The sequence below is a fragment of the Coturnix japonica genome, chromosome 27 (assembly GCF_054131305.1).
Source record: "Coturnix japonica strain WE chromosome 27, WE-NBRP24, whole genome shotgun sequence".
NCBI lineage: Eukaryota > Metazoa > Chordata > Aves > Galliformes > Phasianidae > Coturnix > Coturnix japonica.
In genome coordinates, this window is record NC_140689.1 from 546,635 (window position 1) to 568,172 (window position 21,538).

At 55.2% G+C, this 21,538-nt stretch overlaps 1 protein-coding gene and 1 long non-coding RNA gene across 13 annotated transcripts; both read right to left on the reverse strand.

Moving 5' to 3' along the window:
• Nucleotides 1–284: 284 nt before the first annotated feature.
• Nucleotides 285–20,742, reverse strand: NDUFS2 (NADH:ubiquinone oxidoreductase core subunit S2). The gene is made up of 14 exons (XM_085524668.1): nt 20,635–20,742; nt 19,145–19,251; nt 17,809–17,999; nt 16,857–16,977; nt 15,366–15,478; nt 13,984–14,058; nt 12,828–12,905; nt 11,892–11,977; nt 11,110–11,229; nt 10,189–10,318; nt 9,685–9,780; nt 8,639–8,722; nt 7,370–7,427; nt 285–404 (listed from the first exon to the last, which is right to left on the reverse strand). The coding sequence occupies exons 1-14, from the start codon at nt 20,715–20,717 to the stop codon at nt 367–369; spliced, it is 1,380 nt and encodes a 459-aa protein (XP_085380794.1). The 5' UTR covers nt 20,718–20,742; the 3' UTR covers nt 285–366.
• Nucleotides 411–5,064, reverse strand: LOC146756304 (uncharacterized). 12 transcript variants are annotated; one of them, XR_014937518.1, is made up of 5 exons: nt 4,928–5,064; nt 3,982–4,421; nt 3,443–3,915; nt 1,254–3,354; nt 411–1,088 (listed from the first exon to the last, which is right to left on the reverse strand). It is a non-coding gene; the product is annotated as an uncharacterized LOC146756304 (long non-coding RNA). The 12 variants fall into 12 exon arrangements; XR_014937521.1 differs by having other exon boundaries at nt 3,443–3,739; nt 3,894–4,421; XR_014937520.1 differs by having other exon boundaries at nt 1,254–2,980; nt 3,091–3,354; nt 3,443–4,421.
• Nucleotides 20,743–21,538: the final 796 nt, after the last annotated feature.

The following is a 21,538-nucleotide window of genomic DNA, read 5'->3' on the forward strand; positions in this document are numbered from 1 at the left end:
CAGTTTAAAGTTTGGGGTCCATTGGGGTCCATTGGGTTGAAGAAGGTTTGGGGTCCATTGGGGTTGAAGGTTTAGGGTCCATTCGGTTTAAAGTTTGGGGTCTATTGGGGTCCATTGGGGGAAAGGTTTGGGGTCCATTCGGTTGAAGAAGGTTTGGGGTCCATTGGTTTAAAGTTTGGGGTCTATTGGGTTCCATTGGGGGGAAGGTTTGGGGTCCATTGGGGTGAAGAAGCTTTGGGGTCCATTGGGTTAATGGGGGAAGGACGGATGGATACAGACACACATTGGGGCTATTTTATCCTTTATTTCAGCCCGTATCACAGCACTCAATGGATGGGGATGAAGCTGGAGCTCCACATCGTCCCCTCATCGATCCACCTCCCCAAAGACGATGTCCTGGGTGCCTGGGATGGAGGGATATAGGGGAGGGGGGTCAGACCCATAGCAAACCTACAGCAAACCCATAGCAAACCTACAGCAAACCTACAGCAAACCTACAGCAAACCCATAGCAAACCTACAGCAAACCCATAGCAAACCTACAGCAAACCTACAGCAAACCTACAGCAAACCTACAGCAAACCTACAGCAAACCCACAGCAAACCCACAGCAAACCCATAGCAAACCTACAGCAAACCTACAGCAAACCTACAGCAAACCTACAGCAAACCTACAGCAAACCCATAGCAAACCTACAGCAAACCTACAGCAAACCCATAGCAAACCTACAGCAAACCTACAGCAAACCTACAGCAAACCCATAGCAAACCCATAGCAAACCTACAGCAAACCCATAGCAAACCTACAGCAAACCTACAGCAAACCCATAGCAAACCTACAGCAAACCCATAGCAAACCTACAGCAAACCCATAGCAAACCTACAGCAAACCTACAGCAAACCTACAGCAAACCCATAGCAAACCTACAGCAAACCTACAGCAAACCTACAGCAAACCCATAGCAAACCTACAGCAAACCCATAGCAAACCTACAGCAAACCTACAGCAAACCTACAGCAAACCTACAGCAAACCTACAGCAAACCTACAGCAAACCTACAGCAAACCCATAGCAAACCTACAGCAAACCTACAGCAAACCCATAGCAAACCTACAGCAAACCCATAGCAAACCTACAGCAAACCCATAGCAAACCCATAGCAAACCTACAGCAAACCTACAGCAAACCTACAGCAAACCTACAGCAAACCTACAGCAAACCCATAGCAAACCTACAGCAAACCCATAGCAAACCTACAGCAAACCCATAGCAAACCTACAGCAAACCCATAGCAAACCTACAGCAAACCTACAGCAAACCTACAGCAAACCCATAGCAAACCTACAGCAAACCTACAGCAAACCTACAGCAAACCTATAGCAAACCTACAGCAAACCCATAGCAAACCCATAGCAAACCTACAGCAAACCTACAGCAAACCTACAGCAAACCCATAGCAAACCTACAGCAAACCCATAGCAAACCCATAGCAAACCTACAGCAAACCTACAGCAAACCCACAGCAAACCCATAGCAAACCTACAGCAAACCTACAGCAAACCTACAGCAAACCCATAGCAAACCTACAGCAAACCTACAGCAAACCCATAGCAAACCTACAGCAAACCTACAGCAAACCTACAGCAAACCCATAGCAAACCTACAGCAAACCCATAGCAAACCCACAGCAAACCTACAGCAAACCTACAGCAAACCCATAGCAAACCTACAGCAAACCCATAGCAAACCTACAGCAAACCTACAGCAAACCCATAGCAAACCCACAGCAAACCTACAGCAAACCTACAGCAAACCTACAGCAAACCCATAGCAAACCTACAGCAAACCCATAGCAAACCTACAGCAAACCTACAGCAAACCTACAGCAAACCTACAGCAAACCTACAGCAAACCTACAGTAAACCCATAGCAAACCTACAGCAAACCTACAGCAAACCCACAGCAAACCTACAGCAAACCCATAGCAAACCCATAGCAAACCTACAGCAAACCCATAGCAAACCTACAGCAAACCTACAGCAAACCTACAGCAAACCTACAGCAAACCCATAGCAAACCCATAGCAAACCTACAGCAAACCTACAGCAAACCTACAGCAAACCCACAGCAAACCTACAGCAAACCTACAGCAAACCCATAGCAAACCTACAGCAAACCCATAGCAAACCTACAGCAAACCCATAGCAAACCTACAGCAAACCTACAGCAAACCTACAGCAAACCTACAGCAAACCTACAGCAAACCCATAGCAAACCCATAGCAAACCTACAGCAAACCTACAGCAAACCCACAGCAAACCTACAGCAAACCTACAGCAAACCCATAGCAAACCTACAGCAAACCTACAGCAAATCCATAGCAAACCTACAGCAAACCTACAGCAAACCTACAGCAAACCTACAGCAAACCCATAGCAAACCTACAGCAAACCTACAGCAAACCTACAGCAAACCTACAGCAAACCCATAGCAAACCTACAGCAAACCTACAGCAAACCTACAGCAAAGCTACAGCAAACCCATAGCAAACCTACAGCAAACCCATAGCAAACCTACAGCAAACCCATAGCAAACCCATAGCAAACCCATAGCAAACCTACAGCAAACCTACAGCAAACCTACAGCAAACCCACAGCAAACCCATAGCAAACCTACAGCAAACCTACAGCAAACCTACAGCAAACCCATAGCAAACCTACAGCAAACCTACAGCAAACCTACAGCAAACCTACAGCAAAGCTACAGCAAACCCATAGCAAACCTACAGCAAACCCATAGCAAACCCATAGCAAACCCATAGCAAACCTACAGCAAACCTACAGCAAACCCACAGCAAACCCATAGCAAACCTACAGCAAACCTACAGCAAACCCATAGCAAACCTACAGCAAACCCATAGCAAACCTACAGCAAACCTACAGCAAACCTACAGCAAACCCATAGCAAACCTACAGCAAACCTACAGCAAACCCATAGCAAACCTACAGCAAACCTACAGCAAACCTACAGCAAACCCATAGCAAACCTACAGCAAACCTACAGCAAACCTACAGCAAACCCATAGCAAACCTACAGCAAACCCATAGCAAACCTACAGCAAACCCATAGCAAACCTACAGCAAACCTACAGCAAACCTACAGCAAACACATAGCAAACCTACAGCAAACCCATAGCAAACCTACAGCAAACCTACAGCAAACCTACAGCAAACCTACAGCAAACCTACAGCAAACCTACAGCAAACCTACAGCAAACCCATAGCAAACCCATAGCAAACCTACAGCAAACCTACAGCAAACCTACAGCAAACCCATAGCAAACCTACAGCAAACCTACAGCAAACCCATAGCAAACCCACAGCAAACCTACAGCAAACCTACAGCAAACCCATAGCAAACCTACAGCAAACCCATAGCAAACCTACAGCAAACCCATAGCAAACCTACAGCAAACCCATAGCAAACCTACAGCAAACCTACAGCAAACCTACAGCAAACCCATAGCAAACCTACAGCAAACCCATAGCAAACCTACAGCAAACCGATAGCAAACCTACAGCAAACCTACAGCAAACCTACAGCAAACCCATAGCAAACCTACAGCAAACCTACAGCAAACCTACAGCAAACCTATAGCAAACCTACAGCAAACCCATAGCAAACCCATAGCAAACCTACAGCAAACCTACAGCAAACCTACAGCAAACCCATAGCAAACCTACAGCAAACCCATAGCAAACCCATAGCAAACCTACAGCAAACCTACAGCAAACCCACAGCAAACCCATAGCAAACCTACAGCAAACCTACAGCAAACCTACAGCAAACCCATAGCAAACCTACAGCAAACCTACAGCAAACCTACAGCAAACCTACAGCAAACCCATAGCAAACCTACAGCAAACCTACAGCAAACCCATAGCAAACCTACAGCAAACCCATAGCAAACCCACAGCAAACCTACAGCAAACCTACAGCAAACCCATAGCAAACCTACAGCAAACCCATAGCAAACCTACAGCAAACCTACAGCAAACCTACAGCAAACCCATAGCAAACCCACAGCAAACCTACAGCAAACCCATAGCAAACCCATAGCAAACCTACAGCAAACCTACAGCAAACCTACAGCAAACCTACAGCAAACCTACAGCAAACCCATAGCAAACCTACAGCAAACCTACAGCAAACCCACAGCAAACCTACAGCAAACCCATAGCAAACCCATAGCAAACCTACAGCAAACCCATAGCAAACCTACAGCAAACCTACAGCAAACCTACAGCAAACCTACAGCAAACCTACAGCAAACCCATAGCAAACCCATAGCAAACCTACAGCAAACCTACAGCAAACCCACAGCAAACCTACAGCAAACCTACAGCAAACCCATAGCAAACCTACAGCAAACCCATAGCAAACCTACAGCAAACCCATAGCAAACCTACAGCAAACCTACAGCAAACCTACAGCAAACCTACAGCAAACCCATAGCAAACCCATAGCAAACCTACAGCAAACCTACAGCAAACCTACAGCAAACCCACAGCAAACCTACAGCAAACCTACAGCAAACCCATAGCAAACCTACAGCAAACCTACAGCAAATCCATAGCAAACCTACAGCAAACCTACAGCAAACCTACAGCAAACCCATAGCAAACCTACAGCAAACCTACAGCAAACCTACAGCAAACCTACAGCAAACCCATAGCAAACCTACAGCAAACCTACAGCAAACCTACAGCAAAGCTACAGCAAACCCATAGCAAACCTACAGCAAACCCATAGCAAACCTACAGCAAACCCATAGCAAACCCATAGCAAACCCATAGCAAACCTACAGCAAACCTACAGCAAACCCACAGCAAACCCATAGCAAACCTACAGCAAACCTACAGCAAACCTACAGCAAACCCATAGCAAACCTACAGCAAACCTACAGCAAACCCATAGCAAACCTACAGCAAACCTACAGCAAACCTACAGCAAACCCATAGCAAACCTACAGCAAACCTACAGCAAACCTACAGCAAACCCATAGCAAACCTACAGCAAACCCATAGCAAACCTACAGCAAACCCATAGCAAACCTACAGCAAACCTACAGCAAACCTACAGCAAACCCATAGCAAACCTACAGCAAACCTACAGCAAACCTACAGCAAACCCATAGCAAACCCATAGCAAACCTACGGCAAACGTACGGCAAACCTACAGCAAACCCATAGCAAACCTACAGCAAACCTACAGCAAACCCATAGAAAACCTACAGCAAACCTACAGCAAACCTACAGCAAACCTACAGCAAACCTACAGCAAACCCATAGCAAACCTACAGCAAACCCATAGCAAACCTACAGCAAACCTACAGCAAACCTACAGCAAACCCATAGCAAACCTACAGCAAACCTACAGCAAACCCATAGCAAACCTACAGCAAACCTACAGCAAACCTACAGCAAACCCATAGCAAACCTACAGCAAACCTACAGCAAACCCATAGCAAACCTACAGCAAACCTACAGCAAACCTACAGCAAACCCATAGCAAACCTACAGCAAACCTACAGCAAACCTACAGCAAACCTACAGCAAACCTACAGCAAACCCATAGCAAACCTACAGCAAACCTACAGCAAACCCATAGCAAACCTACAGCAAACCTACAGCAAACCTACAGCAAACCTACAGCAAACCCATAGCAAACCTACAGCAAACCTACAGCAAACCTACAGCAAACCCATAGCAAACCTACAGCAAACCTACAGCAAACCTACAGCAAACCTACAGCAAACCCATAGCAAACCTACAGCAAACCCATAGCAAACCTACAGCAAACCTACAGCAAACCTACAGCAAACCTACAGCAAACCCATAGCAAACCTACAGCAAACCTACAGCAAACCTACAGCAAACCTACAGCAAACCCATAGCAAACCTACAGCAAACCTACAGCAAACCCATAGCAAACCCATAGCAAACCTACAGCAAACCCATAGCAAACCTACAGCAAACCTACAGCAAACCTACAGCAAACCTACAGCAAACCTACAGCAAACCTACAGCAAACCCATAGCAAACCTACAGCAAACCTACAGCAAACCTACAGCAAACCCATAACAAACCTACAGCAAACCCATAGCAAACCTACAGCAAATCTACAGCAAACCTACAGCAAACCCATAGCAAACCTACAGCAAACCTACAGCAAACCTACAGCAAACCCACAGCAAACCCATAGCAAACCCATAGCAAACCCATAGCAAACCTACAGCAAACCTACAGCAAACCCATAGCAAACCTACAGCAAACCCATAGCAAACCTACAGCAAACCTACAGCAAACCCATAGCAAACCTACAGCAAACCTACAGCAAACCCATAGCAAACCTACAGCAAACCTACAGCAAACCTACAGCAAACCCATAGCAAACCTACAGCAAACCTACAGCAAACCTACAGCAAACCTACAGCAAACCCACAGCAAACCCACAGCAAACCCATAGCAAACCTACAGCAAACCTACAGCAAACCCATAGCAAACCTACAGCAAACCTACAGCAAACCTACAGCAAACCCATAGCAAACCTACAGCAAACCCATAGCAAACCTACAGCAAACCTACAGCAAACCTACAGCAAACCCATAGCAAACCTACAGCAAACCTACAGCAAACCTACAGCAAACCTACAGCAAACCCATAGCAAACCTACAGCAAACCCATAGCAAACATACAGCAAACCTACAGCAAACCCATAGCAAACATACAGCAAACCTACAGCAAACCCATAGCAAACCTACAGCAAACCTACAGCAAACCCACAGCAAACCCATAGCAAACCTACAGCAAACCTACAGCAAACCTACAGCAAACCTACAGCAAACCCATAGCAAACCTACAGCAAACCCATAGCAAACATACAGCAAACCTACAGCAAACCCATAGCAAACATACAGCAAACCTACAGCAAACCCATAGCAAACCTACAGCAAACCCATAGCAAACCTACAGCAAACCTACAGCAAACCTACAGCAAACCCATAGCAAACCTACAGCAAACCTACAGCAAACCCATAGCAAACCTACAGCAAACCCATAGCAAACCCATAGCAAACCTACAGCAAACCTACAGCAAACCTACAGCAAACCCATAGCAAACCTACAGCAAACCTACAGCAAACCTACAGCAAACCCATAGCAAACCTACAGCAAACCCATAGCAAACCTACAGCAAACCTACAGCAAACCCATAGCAAACCCATAGCAAACCTACAGCAAACCCATAGCAAACATACAGCAACCCCCCCCCCCCCCAGAGCCCCCACCCCAATTAAACCTTCACACACCAATGATGGCCACCACATCCGCCAGCATGTGGCCCTGGGACATTCGATCCAGGCCGGCCTGGGGGGAAACAGAACATCAGCCCTATATTGATTGATAAGGGATGGTGGGACACAGCCCTATAGTGGGACTGATAAGGGATGGTGGGACACAGCCCTATATTGATTGATAAGGGATGGAGGTACCCAACCCTATATGGGGATTGATAAGGGATGGTGGGACACAGCCCTATATTGATTGATAAGGGATGGTGGGACCCAGCCCTATATTGTGATAAGGGGTGGTGGGACACAGCCCCATATTGTGATAAGGGATGGTGGGACCCAGCCCTATATTGATTGATAAGGGATGGTGGGACACAGCCCCATATCGTGATAAGGGATGGTGGGACCCAGCCCCATATTGTGATAAGGGATGGTGGGACACAGCCCTATAGTGGGACTGATAAGGGATGGTGGGACCCAGCCCTATATTGATTGATAAGGGATGGAGGTACCCAGTCCCATATTGATTGATAAGGGATGGTGGGACCCAGCCCTATATCGTGATAAGGGATGGTGGGACCCAGCCCTATATGGGGATTGATAAGGGATGGTGGGACCCTATATTTGCATAGGGGATGGTGGGACCCAAAGCCTTGGGGACACCCCTGACCCCAAAGTTTGGTCCTATACATGAAGCTGGTAGGAAGGGATTCATTGTGGGGCCAGTGCTGCCTATATGGAGTGGGATGGTGCCCCCCCCCATATATATGGTGACATAGGGTGCCCCCCCCCAAACACACACACACACACACATATATATATATATAGGGTGACAGAGGGACCCAGCAGCCCCACATCAGCCCCACACCATCAGCCCCACATCACTTCAGCCCCACATTCAGCCCCACATTCAGCCCCACACCGTCAGCCCCACACCGTCAGCCCCACACCGTCAGCCCCATATTCAGCCCCACATTCAGCCCCACATTCAGCCCCACACCGTCAGCCCCACATTGTCAGCCCCACATCACCAGCCCCACATTGTCAGCCCCATATTCAGCCCCACATTCAGCCCCGCTGCGACGTGAGGAAGTGGTCAGAGAAAGGAAATGAGAGCGGGGGCTGAACAGCTTCACATTGTGGCTCAGGGTTTGGGGCAGCGCTCGGCCCCATAGAGACCCTATAGGGACCCTATAGAGACCATATAGAGACCCTATAGAGACCCTATAGAGACCCCCGTGGCCATGGGCCTCATGTGGGACCCCCCCCCCCCAAATCTCCCCGTACCAGGTGAGCGAAGCCGGGCGCTTTGATCTTGCAGCGATAGGGGCGGCTGCTGCCATCGGACACCAGGTAGACGCCGAACTCACCCTATAGGGCAGAGATAACACAGCTGAACTCACCCTATAGGGCAGAGATAACACAGCTGAACACACCCTATAGGGCAGAGATAACAGCTGAACTCACCCTATAGGGCAGAGATAACACAGCTGATGGATCCGGCCCCACATGTGCCCCATAGCAGCACCCCCAGATGGGAACCATGGGGCAGCCAGCGCCCCACTGCCACCCCTGAACATGATGGGAGGGGGCAGAGGGGGAGCAGCACCAACAGAGCCCCCCCCTCAGCCCTTATATAGCATGAGAAGGGGCAGCTTGGGGGTCCCACCCCATAAACACCACAAGAAGGGGCAACCTGGGGGTCTCACCCCTTATATAGCACAATAAGAGGCACCTTGGGGGGTCTCACCCCCTAAACAACACAAGAAGGGACAGCTTGGGGGGCTTCACCCCATAAACAACACAATTAGGGGCACCTTGGGGGTCTCACCCCTTAAATAGCACAGGAAGGGGCACCTTGGGGGTCTCACCCCCCATACAACACAAGAAGAGGCAACTTGGGGGTCTCACCCCTTAAATAACACAAGAAGGGGCACCCTGGGGGTCTCACCCTCTAAACAGCACAATTAGGGGCACCTTGGGGGTCTCACCCCTTAAATAACACAAGAAGGTGCACCTTAGGGGTCTCACGCCCCCAAATAACATGAGAAATGGCAACTTGGGGGTCTCACCCCTTAAATAACACAATAAGAGGCACCTTGGGGGTCTCACCCCCCAAACAAGAAGGGGCACATTGGTCTCAGCCCCCTAAATAACACAAGAAGGGGCACCCTGGGGGTCTCATCCCCTTAATGGCACAAGAAGGGGCACCTTGGGGGTCTCAGCCCCACAAATAACATGAGAAATGTTACCTTGGGGGTCTCACCCCCTAAATAACACAATAAGAGGCACCTTGGGGGTCTCACCCCCCCCAAATAACATGAGAAATTCACCTTGGGGGCTTCGATGGCCGTGTACGTGGCTCCGGGGGGCACCTGGTAACCCTCGGTGTAGAGCTTGAAGTGATGGATGAGGGACTCCATGGACGTCTGTGGGGAGAGAGAGATGTGGGGCAGGATGTGGGGCAGGGGGGGGAGAGTAAAACAGGGACCCCAAAGCTGAGACCCACGGATGGAAAACAGGGACCCCAAAGCTGAGACCCACAGAGCAGAACAGGACCCCAAAGCTGAGACCCACAGATGGAGGATAGAACAGGGACCCCAAAGCTGAGACCCATAGATGGAAAGAACAGGGATCCCAAAGCTGAGACCCATAGATGGAAAGCAGAGCATGACCCCAAAGCTGAGGTCCATAGATGGAGAGCAGAGCATGACCCCAAAGCTGAGACCCATAGATGGAGAGCAGAGCATGACCCCAAAGCTGAGACCCACAGAGCAGAGCAGGACCCCAAAGCTGAGGCCCCCATCCCCTTTTTGGGGCAGGTCTGGGGGCTTTACCTTCATCTCTGCCCTTTTAGGAGGGGAGATCTTGGCGTCGTCCACCTTGATCTCCCCCTCCGGCATCTTATTGAGGCACTGCAGGATGATGCGCAGGGACTGACGCATCTCCTCCACCCGGCACAGGTAGCTATGGGGCACAGCGGGGTCAGCGGGGTGTGGGGCTATGGGGGATGGGGGGTGGGAGATGTGGGGTGAGAGGTGTGGGGCTATGGGGGATGTGGGGCTGTGGGGGATGTGGGAGATGTGGGGTGAGAGATGTGGGGCTATGGGGGATGGGGGGTGGGGAGATATGGGGCTGCGGGGGATGTGGGAGATGGGGGGTGGGGGATATGGGGTGGGGAGATATGGGGTGGGGGATGGGGGGTTATGGGAGATGTGGGGGATGTGGGGCTATGGGGGGGGATGTGGGGCTGGGAGATGTTGGGCTGGGGGCTGGGGGGCTATGGGGGATGTGGGGCTGGGAGATGTTGGGCTGGGGGCTGGGGGGCTATGGGGGATGTGGGGCTGTGGGGGAGATGTGGGGTGGGGGATGTGGGGCTGCTGTGGGGGATGTGGGGTGGGAGATGGGGGGCTATGGGGGATGGGGGGCTGTGGGGGAGATGCGGGGTGGGGGATGTGGGGCTGTGGGGGATGTGGGGTGGGAGATGGGGGGCTATGGGGGATGGGGGCGGGGGATGTGGGGCTATGGGGGATGGGGGGCTGTGGGGGATGGGGGGCACAGCGGGGTCAGGGGGGATGTGGGGCTGGGAAATGTGGGGCTATGGGGGATGTGGGGTGGGAGATGGGGGGCTGTGGGGTCTATGGGGGATGTGGGGCTATGGGGGATGTGGGGTCTATGGGGGATGTGGGGTCTATGGGGGATGTGGGGTCTATGGGGGATGTGGGGCTGCGGGGGCTGTGGTGTCTATGGGGCCGTACCGGTCGTAGCAGTCCCCGCGGGATCCGATGGGGACGTCGAACTCCACCTGGTCGTACACGTCGTAGGGCTGCGTTTTGCGAAGGTCCCAGTGGATCCCGGAGCCGCGCAGCATCACCCCACTGATGTGTGGGGACATGGACGGGGCACAGTGAGGGGCAGCCACAGCCCCACAGCACCCCATAAAACCCATAGGGACAGAGGGAGGCCTTGTGTCAAAGGGGTGAGGGAATGGGGACGTGGGAGGGGTGGGGGTCCCCACCCCATAGGACCCCATAGGATCCCATAGCACCCCATAGGGTCCCACAAGACTCCATAGGACCCCATAGGATCCCATAGCACCCCATTGGACCCACAGCCAGTGCTGAGCTCTCAGGACTGGACCCCAACCCCCATAGGTCCCTAGGACCCCATAGGACCCCACAGCACCCCAAAGGAGCCCATAGCACCCCACAGGAGCCCACAGGATCCCATAGCACCTCATAGGATCCCATGGCACCCCATAGGATCCCATAGGACCCCATAGGAACCCACAGGACCCCATAGGATCCCATAGGACCCCACAGCACCCCACAGAATCCCATAGCACCTCATGGGATCCCACAGGACCCCACAGGATCTCATAGCGCCCCATAGGATCCCATAAGACCCCATAGGTCCCACAGGCAGTGCTGAGCCCTCAGGACTGGACCCCACCCCCTATAAGTCCCCCCATACAGCACAGTGTGACCCCACAGAGCATCACCCCACACCTGATCCCATAATTCAGAGCGTCACCCCACACCTGAACCCATAATTCAGAGCCTCCTCGGCCGGGATGACCCCGATGTCGATGGTTCGGTTCTTCCAGATGCGGTTGTTGGTCAACATCTGTGGGCAGCAAAGGGTTAAACTGCCCCGCTATGGGGCCACCCCATCTATGGGGTCACACCCCCTATGGGGTCACACCCCTTATGGGGCCAATCCCCTCTATGGGGTCAGTCCACTCTAAGGGGTCAGTCCTCTCTATGGGGCCACCCCCCTCTATGGGGCCAGTCTCATCTATGGGGCCAGTCCCATCTATGGGGTCACTCTCCTCTATGGGGTCAGTCGCCTAAATGGGGCCACCCCTCTCTATGGGGTCACACCCCCTATGGGGCCAATCCCCTCTATGGGGTCAGTCTGCTCTAAGGGGTCACTCCCCTCTATGGGGCCAGTCCCCTCTATGGGGTCACCCCTCTCTATGGGGTCACCCCCCTCTATGGGGTCAATCTCCTCTATGGGGTCAATCTCCACTATGGGGCCACACTCCTCTATGGGGTCACCCACCTCTACCTCTATGGGGCCACCCCCCTCTATGGGGTCAATCCCCTCTATGGGGTCGGTCCCCACTATGGGGCCACACTCCTCTATGGGGTCACCCACCTCTACCTCCATGGGGCCACCCCCCTCTATGGGGTCAATCCCCTTATGGGGTCAGTTCCCTCTGTGGGGCCACCCCTCTCTATGGGGTCAGTCCCCTCTATGTGGTCACCCCCCACTATGGGGTCACTCCCATCTATGGGGCCAGTCCCCACTATGGGGTCAGTCCCCACTATGGGGCCACCCCCCTCTATGGGGTCACACCCCCTATGGGGTCAGTTTCCTCTATGGGGTCAGTCCCCTCTATGGGGCCACCCTGCTCTATGGGGCCGCCCCCCACATCCACCCCATCCCTTTTGGGACCCCAATCCATCCTCACCTCTTCCACCTCATCCACCCGCAGGGAAAAGTTCTTGACGAACTCGTAGATGTCGTCCATCAGCCCCAGGGGGAGATCCTGGACACAGAGAATATGGGGCACCCCATATCACCGCTATGGGGCACCCCCCATCACCCCACATCACTGCTATGGGGCACCCCACATCGCCCCACATCGCCCCACATCACCGCTATGGGGCACCCCACATCACCGCTATGGGGCACCCCACATCGCCCCACATCACTGCTATGGGGCACCCCACATCACCGCTATGGGGCACCCACATCACCGCTATGGGGCACCCCCCATCACCGCTATGGGGCACCCCCCATCACCGCTATGGGGCACCCCACATCACCGCTATGGGGCACCCCATATCGCCCCACATCACTGCTATGGGGCACCCCACATCACCCCACATCACCGCTATGGGGCACCCCACATCGCCCCACATCACCGCTATGGGGCACCCCACATCGCCCCACATCACCGCTATGGGGCACCCCACATCGCCCCACATCACCCCACATCACTGCTATGGAGCACCCCACATCACCCCACATCAAACCACTGCTGCGCTATGGGGCAGCAAGGACACCCCATAACCCCATTGCTGATCTATGGGGCACTGAGGACACCCCACATCCCATTGCTGATCTATGGGGCAGTGAGGACACCCCACATCCCATTGTTGATCTATGGGGCAGTGAGGACACCCCATAACCCCATTGCTGATCTATGGGGCAGTGAGGACACCCCACATCCCCCCTTTGCTGATCTATGGGGCAGTGAGGACACCCCACATCCCATTGCAGATCTATGGGGCAGTGAGGACACCCCACATCCCATTGCAGATCTATGGGGCAGTGAGGACACCCCACATCCCATTGCTGATCTATGGGGCAGTGAGGACACCCCACATCCCATTGCTGATCTATGGGGCAGTGAGGACACCCCACATCCCATTGCAGATCTATGGGGCAGTGAGGACACCCCACATCCCCCATTGCTGATCTATGGGGCAGTGAGGACACCCCACATCCCATTGTTGATCTATGGGGCAGTGAGGACACCCCACATCCCCCATTGCTGATCTATGGGGCAGTGAGGACACCCCACATCCCATTGCAGATCTATGGGGCAGGTGCCCCCTCACCTGGTGCACCCCCCCAGGCCGGATGTAGGCCGCGTGCATCCGAGCCCCCGAGACGCGTTCATAGAACTCGAACATCTGGAGGGGTGAGAAATGGGGCAGGGAAATAAATGGGGCAGGGAAATAAATGGGGCAGGGAAATAAATGGGGCAGGGAAATAAATGGGGCAGGGAAATAAATGGGGCAGGGAAATAAATGGGGCAGGGTCAGCTGGGTCAGCTGCACCACGACCCACAGCTCAACATGGCCCATGACCCACAACACGGCCCCCTACACAACCCAGACCCCAACCTATAACCCAACACAACCCAACCCCCAATCCAACCAGGCCCCACTCCCTAACCCAGCCCCACAACTTGATCCCCCAACCCCCAACCCAGCCCCATAACCTGGCACTCCAACCCAACTCAGCCCCCAACCCAACCCATAACCCAGCCCCCAATCCCCAACCCAACCCCATATCTGGCCCCCAACACTCAACCCAGCCCCCCAACCCAACCCAGCCACCAATCTCCAACCCAACCCCAACCCAGTCCCCCAACCAAACTTCCAGCCCAGCCCCCAATCCCTAACCCAACCCCCCAACCCAACCCCGCAACCCCCCAACACAACCCTTAACCCAACCTGGCCCCCAGCCCCCCAACCCAATTCCCCAACCCAACCCCCAACCTGGCCCCCCAACCTCCAACCCAACCCATAACCCAGCCAACCCCCAATCCAGACCCCAACCCAGCTTCCAATCCCCAACCCAACCCCATATTTGGCCCCCAACACTCAACCCAGCCCCCCAACCCAACCCAGCTTCCAAACCCCAACCCAGCCCCCAATCTCCAACCCAACCCCCAACCCAGACCCCCAAACCGAACTTCCAGCTCAGCCCCCAATCCCTAACCCAGCTCCCCAACCCAACCCCCCAACCCAGCCCCCAACCCAACCCTTAACTCAACATGGCCCTCAACCCAACCTGGCCCCCAGTCCCCAACCCAGCCCCCAGCCCCCCAACCCAATTCCCCAACCCAACCCCCAACCCAGCCCCATAACCTGGCCCCCCAACCTCCAACCCAACCCCCAAACCCAGCCCCCAATCTCCAACCCAACCCCTAACCCAGACCCACAAACCAAACTTCCAGCCCAGCCCCCAATCCCTAACCCAGCCCCCCAACTCAGCCCCCCAACCCAGACCCCAACCCTCCAACCCAACCCCAAGCCTGGCCCCACAACCCAATGTCTAACCCAATCCCCAATCCAATCCCAATCCAACCCAGCCCCCAACCCAATGTCTAACCCAATCCCCAATCCAATCCCAACCCATCCCAGCCCCCATTCCCCAACCTGGTCCCACAACCCCCCAACCTGGTCAGCCCCCACCCCCCACCCCCCCCCACCTTCTCCCTCTCCTCGAACATCCAGAAGAACGGGGTCATGGCGCCGATGTCCAACGCGTGCGTCGTCACCGCCATGATGTGGTTCAACAGGCGCGTGATCTCAGCAAACAGCACTGGGGGGGGGGGGGGGAATGGGTGAGGGTGGGGGGCAGCAATGGGACAAAGATGGGGGGCAGCAATGGGGTGAGTGGGGGGCAGTAATGGGGGGAAATGGGGCAGCAATGGGGTGAGGATGGGGGAATGGGGGAATGGGGCAGCAATGGGATGGGGAGCAGCAATGGGGCCAGTGGGGGGCAGCAATGGGGTGAGGGTGGGGGGCAGCAATGGGGGGAGATGGGGGAATGGGGGCAGCAACGGGGTGAGTGGGGGACAGCAATGGGGGGGATAGGGGACAGCAATGGGGTGAGGATGGGGGGCAGCAATGGGACAAAGATGGGGGGCAGCAATGGGGGAATGGGGGAATGGGGGGAAATGGGGCAGCAATGGGGTGAGGATGGGGGCAGCAATGGGACAAAGATGGGGGGCAGCAATGGGGTGAGTGGGACAGGGAGCAGCAATGGCGGGGAGATGGGGGGAATGGGGAAATGGGGGGAATGGGGGCAGCAATGGGATGAGTGGGGGGCAGGAATGGGGTGGGGGGCAGTAATGGGGGGAGATAAGGGGCAGCAATGGGGGGAAATGGGGCAGCAATGGGGGATGATGGTGGGCAGCAATGGGGTGAGGGGGATGGGGGGCAGCAATGGGGGGAATGGGGGCAGCAATGGGGTGAGGATGGGGAGACGCAGCTTCAGCCCCATTGGAACAACAGGAACAACCCATCACCCCCCAACCCCACACACCCCTTTGGGGTGGGCAGAGAAGGAGGAACTGCCCCTAAAAGGATCAATTGGGTTTTAATGGGATCTTCCCCCTTCGGATCAATGGGGTTTTAATGGGATCTTCCCCCCTCGGATCAATGGGGTTTTAATGGGATCTTCCCCTTCGGATCAATTGGGTTTTAATGGGATCTTCCCCCCTCGGATCAATGGGGTTTTAATGGGATCTTCCCCTTCGGATCAATTGGGTTTTAATGGGATCTTCCCCCTTTGGATCAATGGGGTTTTAATGGGATCTTCCCCTTCGGATCAATGGGGTTTTAATGGGATCTTCCCCTATGGATCAATGGGGTTTAATGGGATCTTCCCCCCCGGATCAATGGGGTTTTAATGGGATCTTCCCCCCTTGGATCAATGGGGTTTTAATGGGATCTTCCCCCTCAGATCAATGGGGTTTAATGGGATCTTCCCCCTCAGATCAATGGGGTTTAATGGGATCTTCCCCCCTTGGATCAATGGGGTTTTAATGGGATCTTCCCCTTCGGATCAATGGGGTTTTAATGGGATCTTCCCCTTCGGATCAATGGGGTTTTAATGGGATCTTCCCCTTCGGATCAATGGGGTTTAATGGGATCTTCCCCTTCGGATCAATGGGGTTTTAATGGGATTTTCTCACCTCGGATCCATTGGGCTCTAATGGGGGGTCGGATGTTGAGCAGCTTCTCCACGGCCAGAGCGTAGGCCTGTTCATTGCACATCATGGACACGTAGTCCAGGCGGTCAAAGTACGGCAGGGCCTGGAATGGGGGGAAGCCGTGGGGATAGAGCAGCTGCTGCCCCATAGATCCCATAGACCTGAGGCTGCTGCCCCATAGATCCCAATGATCTGAGGCTGCTGCCCCATAGATCCCAATGATCTGAGGCTGCTGCCCCATAGATCCCATAGACCTGAGGCTGCTGCCCCACAGATCCCATAGATCTAATGCTGCTGCCCCACAGATCCCATAGATCTGATGCTGCTGCCCCATAGATCCCACACACCTGAGGCTGCTGCCCCATGGATCCCACACACTTGATGCTGCTGCCCCATAGATCCCACAGACCTGATGCTGCTACCCCATAGATCCCACACACCTGAGGCTGCTGCCCCATAGATCTGATGCTGCTGCCCCATAGATCCCACAGATCTGAGGCTGCCGCCCCATAGATCCCACAGATCTGAGGCTGCCGCCCCATAGATCCCATAGATCTGAGGCTGCCGCCCCATAGATCCCATAGATCTGCTGCTGCTGCCCCATAGATCCCATAGATCTGCTGCTGCTGCCCCATAGATCCCACACACCTGATGCTGCTGCCCCATAGATCCCACACGCCTGATGCTGCTGCCCCATAGATCCCATAAATCTGAAGCTGCTGCCCCATAGATCCCACACACCTGATGCTGCTGCCCCATAGATCCCACAGACCTGATGCTGCTGCCCCATAGATCCCACACACCTGAGGCTGCTGCCCCATAGATCTGATGCTGCTGCCCCATAGATCCCACAGATCTGAAGCTGCTGCCCCATAGATCCCACACACCTGATGCTGCTGCCCCATAGACCCCACAGACCCCACGTCCCGTTTACCTGCAGGTAGGTCTTATACTCGATGAGTTTCTCGGTGCCGCGGTGCAGCAGCCCGATATGGGGGTCGCAGCGTTTCACCGTCTCCCCGCTCAGCTCCATCACCAGCCTCAGGACCCCGTGAGCCGCCGGGTGCTGCGGCCCGAAATTGATGGTGAGGGTCGAGATCTTCTTATGGGCCACGGGGTCCTTGTCTGTTATGGGGTCAGGAATGAGGTCAGGGGGTGGGAGCCCATCCCTATGGGGCTGCCCCACGTCTCACCCTCTAAGCTGAGCCCTTATGGGTCCCAGCTCAGACCCCACTGAGGGTCCCTGACCCCCCCAGCACCACCTGCCCCATATCAACTCTTGGACCCTCCCTATAAACACCCCCCCCCCCCCCCCCCCAGAGCCCCCATAGACACCCCCCATCTCTCACAGTGCACCCGGACCCCCCCCATGAACACCCTGAGGACCCCAACGCCATCATAAACCCCTTCTCAGCCCCCCAAGGACCCCAACCCCCCCCCCCGTGTAACCCCATCCCCCTCCCACCCCCCCTTTCCATGGTGGTGGGACCCAACACCCCCCCCCCACGCGACCCCAATCCTCCCCCCCACTGTTCCATGGTGGTGGTGGGACCCCCCCCCCATATTACCCCAGCCCCCCCATGTTACCCCAATTACCCCCCCATGCAACCCCAATCCCCCCCCATATTACCCCAGCCCCCCCCCCCCCCATGACCCCAACACCCCCCCCCATGTTACCCCCCCATGCAACCCCAATCCCCCCCCCATATTACCCCAGCCCCCCCATGTTACCCCAATTACCCCCCAACGTGACCCCAATTCCCCCCCCATATTACCCCAACACCCCCCCCATGTTACACCAATTCCCCCCCCCCTCACCATTCCATGGTGGTGGGACTCCAACCCCCCCCCCCCTCCATGTGACCCCAATCCCCTCCCATATTACCCCCCCCCCCACACTGTTCCATGGTGGTTGGACCCTGACCCCCCCCCCTTATTACACCCCCCACACCATTCCATGGTGGTGGGACCCCCCCCATATTTATCCCCCCCCTCACCGTTCCATGGGGGTGGGACCCAACACCCCCCCCATGTTACCCCAATTTAATCCCCCCCGCGTTACCCCAATTCCCCCCTCACCATTCCATAGTGGTGGGACCCCCCCCATATTTATCCCCCCATGTTACCTCAATTCAACCCCCCCTCACCGTTCCATGGCAGTGGGACCCTGACCCCCCCCATATTGCCCCCCTCCCCCATTACCCCAGTCCCCCCCTCACCGTTCCATGGCAGTGGGACCCCCCCCATATTTATCCCCCCCCCCCCCTCACCGTTCCATGGGGGTGGGACCCATTTCTCGGTCTCTTTGCTGGGATACATGACGGCTCCAGCACTTTGCTGCGCCCACTCCACGTCGGGCTGCCACTGATGGCCCCCCCTAAAGGGACAGAGGGGGGATGGACACAGACCCCAACCAGCCCCATAGAAACACCCAGCCCCACAACTCACCCCCAGCCCCATATAAACACCCAGCCCCACAACTGACACCCAGCCTCACAGCTCACCCCCAGCCCCACAGCTCAGCCCCACAGCTCAACCCCAGACCTCAGACTCAACCCCAGTCCCCACACTCCAGACCCCGATCCCACCCCCCTGACCCCAGATTCAGACCCAGACCCCAAACCCCAGACCTTGACCCCATATCCCACATCCCAGACCCCAAGCCCTGTTCCCAGCTCCTAATCCTAAGCCCCCCCCCAAACCCCATAGCTTGGTCTGGACCCTAACCCCATATTCCAGACTCCCATATCTCCAGTCCAGACCCCAGACTCAGACCCAGTCTCTGATCCCACCCCCCAGACCCCAAATTCAGACCCAGAGCTCAACCCCAGGCCACAACCCCAACCCCCAGACCTTGATCCCATATCCCACATCCCAGACCCTACACTCCTGACCCCAGACCCCAGGCCCTGGTCCCATCTCCCAGCCCTAAGCTCCCCCTGACCCCAGACCCCACATCTGGGGCTGAGCCCTAACCCCACATCTCTGACCCCCATGTCCCTGGTCCAGACCCCAGACTCAAACCCAGGCCCCACACTCCAGACCCCAGACCTTGACCCCATATCCCACATTCCAGACCCCAGACCCAGACCCCACACTCCTGACCCCACACCCCAGGCCTCAACACCTCGCTCCAGACCCAGACCCCAATCCCTGTTCCCATCTCCCAGCCCTAATCTCTCCCCACAGACCCCATAGCTGGGGCTGGGCCCTAATCCCACATCTCAGACCCCCATGTCCCCACTCCAGCCTCCACACTGAGCCCCACACCCCACACTCCAGACCCCGATCCCACACCCTGGATCCCAGACCCCAAACCCTAGACCTTGATCCCATATCCCACATCCCAGACTCCAGACCCAGACCCCAAACCCTGTTCCCATCTCCCAGCCCTAATCCCCCCCTCTAAACCCCATAGCTGGGGCTGGGCCCTAACCCCATATATCAGACCCCCAGGGTCCCAGACCCCAGACTCAAACCCAGACCCCAGACCCCGACCCTACACCCCAGACCCCAGACCCGAACCCCAGACCCCTCATTCCAGACCCCCCTTTAGGCCCCATATCTGGGGCTGGGCCCATAACCCCACATCTCTGACCCCCATGTCCCCACCCCACACTCAGGCCCAGGCCCTGACCCCGCCCCATAGACCCCAGACCCAAATCCCAACCCTATAGACCCCAACCCCCCCATAGACCCCAGACCCTCCCCAATCCCAATCCCAATCCCAATATCCCCCCCATTATCCCCCCGTTCTCACCGGACCGTCCCATTCCCGACCCTCGTCCCAGCCCGTATCCCGGCCGCTGCCCTCAGCCGCCCCAATGCCCGCAGCGCCGCCATCTTGCCCTTGGCACTGCGCAGGCGCAGTGAGCCCACAGCGCCAGGATAAGGGGTGGAGCCTGGCGCCATGTTGGGGAAGGGCAGAAGAAGCCGTACAGCGCCGCCATGTTAACTATGGGCAAAAAGAAAGGGTGGGATGAGAAGTCGCCATGTTTAGTGAGGGGAACATCCGGGATATCGCCGGTGGGCGGTGCTGCCGCCATGTTTGAGCCGGGCAGAGGGGGGAGGGGCAGAGGGTCAGGGTGTGGGGTCAGTGTATGGGGTCTGAATATGGGGTGAGGATGGGGTCAGTGTATGGGGTCAGTGTGTGGGGTCAGTGTATGGGGTCAGTGTATGGGGTCAGTGTATGGGATCAGGGTATGGGGTCAGGGTATGGGATCAGGGTATGGGGTCAGTGTATGGGGTCAGTGTATGGGGTCAATGTACGGGGTCAATGTATGGGGTCAGGGTATGGGATCGGTGTATGCGGTCAGTGTATGGGGTCAGTGTATGGGGTCAGGGTATGGGATCAGGGTATGGGGTCAGTGTATGGGGTCAGTGTATGGGGTCAGTGTATGGGATCGGTGTATGGGGTCAGGGTATGGGGTCAGTGTATGGGATCGGTGTATGGGGTCAGTGTATGGGGTCAGTGTGTGGGGTCAGTGTGTGGGGTCAGTGTATGGGGTCAGGGTATGGGATCAGGGTATGGGGTCAGTGTATGGGGTCAGTGTATGGGATCGGTGTATGGGGTCAGTGTGTGGGGTCAGTGTGTGGGGTCAGTGTGTGGGGTCAGTGTATGGGATCAGGGTATGGGGTCAGTGTATGGGGTCAGGGTATGGGAT

Excerpts from the sequence above, each read along its gene's own strand:
- NDUFS2 (XM_085524668.1), bottom strand. The coding sequence starts at position 20,717 with ATGGCGGCGCTGCGGGCATTGGGGCGGCTGAGGGCAGCGGCCGGGATA. Across the intron at positions 19,252-20,634 it reads GTCGGGAATGGGACGGTCCG|GGGGGGCCATCAGTGGCAGC; the intron begins GTGAGAACGGGG and ends CTGTCCCTTTAG. Across the intron at positions 7,428-8,638 it reads CGCCCGGCTTCGCTCACCTG|GCCGGCCTGGATCGAATGTC; the intron begins GTACGGGGAGAT and ends GTTTCCCCCCAG.